Source organism: Etheostoma spectabile, chromosome 9 (assembly GCF_008692095.1).
Source record: "Etheostoma spectabile isolate EspeVRDwgs_2016 chromosome 9, UIUC_Espe_1.0, whole genome shotgun sequence".
Taxonomy (NCBI): Eukaryota; Metazoa; Chordata; class Actinopteri; order Perciformes; family Percidae; genus Etheostoma; species Etheostoma spectabile.
This window is the reverse complement of record NC_045741.1, coordinates 4,717,364-4,718,333: the sequence shown is the minus strand read 5'-3', so window position 1 is coordinate 4,718,333 and position 970 is coordinate 4,717,364. Positions and strand designations below refer to the sequence as shown.

The 970-nt window shown below is 44.1% G+C and overlaps 1 protein-coding gene across 2 annotated transcripts in view; it reads right to left on the bottom strand.

The window, feature by feature from the left end:
• brf1a (BRF1 general transcription factor IIIB subunit a) overlaps positions 1 to 970 on the bottom strand; it is a 206,738-nt gene that overhangs the window by 11,679 nt on the left and 194,089 nt on the right. For both annotated transcript variants that reach the window (XR_004333450.1, XM_032525603.1), the window contains exon 18: positions 551 to 716. Coding sequence is in view for 1 of the 2 variants with exons in the window: in XM_032525603.1 (XP_032381494.1) it covers positions 551 to 716 (166 nt within the window). In the remaining variant the exon portion in view is untranslated. The remainder of the gene's footprint in view (positions 1 to 550; positions 717 to 970) is intronic.

Genomic DNA, 970 nt, shown 5'->3' with positions numbered 1-970 from the left:
TTTTTTTTTAGGGGTTAGGGGCCTCAATTTTTAACAACCAGAGACGTAAATTGAAGAAATGTAATCTTACCGAGGGCTCATTAAAACATAGCAGGAGTCTGAGCCCAAACAGAGCCGTGACCCACATTCATTAAAAGAGTCATTCAGACTGTTTCACAATCCAGACACTCGCAGTCCCACTGAGAAGTGACAAAGCAGTCTGCCACCGCTCGTGTCAACTAGACTCAAATGTGCAAATCATGTCTCTCGGCAGACTTGTTTTCTTTACATTCAAGAATATAAAGTCCATATAGTTAAATATAAAGTTCAGATTTTTCTCCTGATTGCTGTACAGCAGTCTTCATGATAATGTTTCAAGAAAACATTGAGAGCTTATGTCAATGAACTGAAAAATTAATCAAAAACAATAACAATAGATAGATGATTTTGTGATTATGTGCTTGTTGCTGCCTCTATAGCCAATTACGCTTTTTCTGTTGCATAATCGTGTAATTACTGACAAACCAGAATACGATGGGAGTCTGACAGACCATGCTGGGTTTTAACTGACCGTTGCTGCCCAGCAGCTCCATGGCGCTGACACAAGCCTCCTCTTCCTCCTCCTCCTCCTCTTCACCAGCTGCATCGTCGTAGACCACCGGGCCGCTCTCCACCACCACCACCGCCCCGCTGGCGGGGGCTCCCGCTGCCACCGGCAGGGGGTTGGGGTTGGCAATCTGGGCAAACAGGAAATATTGGTTGGCCGGTAGCAGACGTGCGTCTGAGTATTTTTTAATATTTTCCTCTGCGTGACACACCGGTTTCCCCGGGGAAATCTAAGCTAGATCTGGTTTCATATGCCCCACTTCCTTTAAAATGATAAAAAATAATAAACTGTAGTATGGTAGTGATGTGTTTGGGGAGCTTTGGGGCAAGCAAAGAAGATATTTCATCCACGGCAGCATCCCGTGTGTGTATATATATATATATA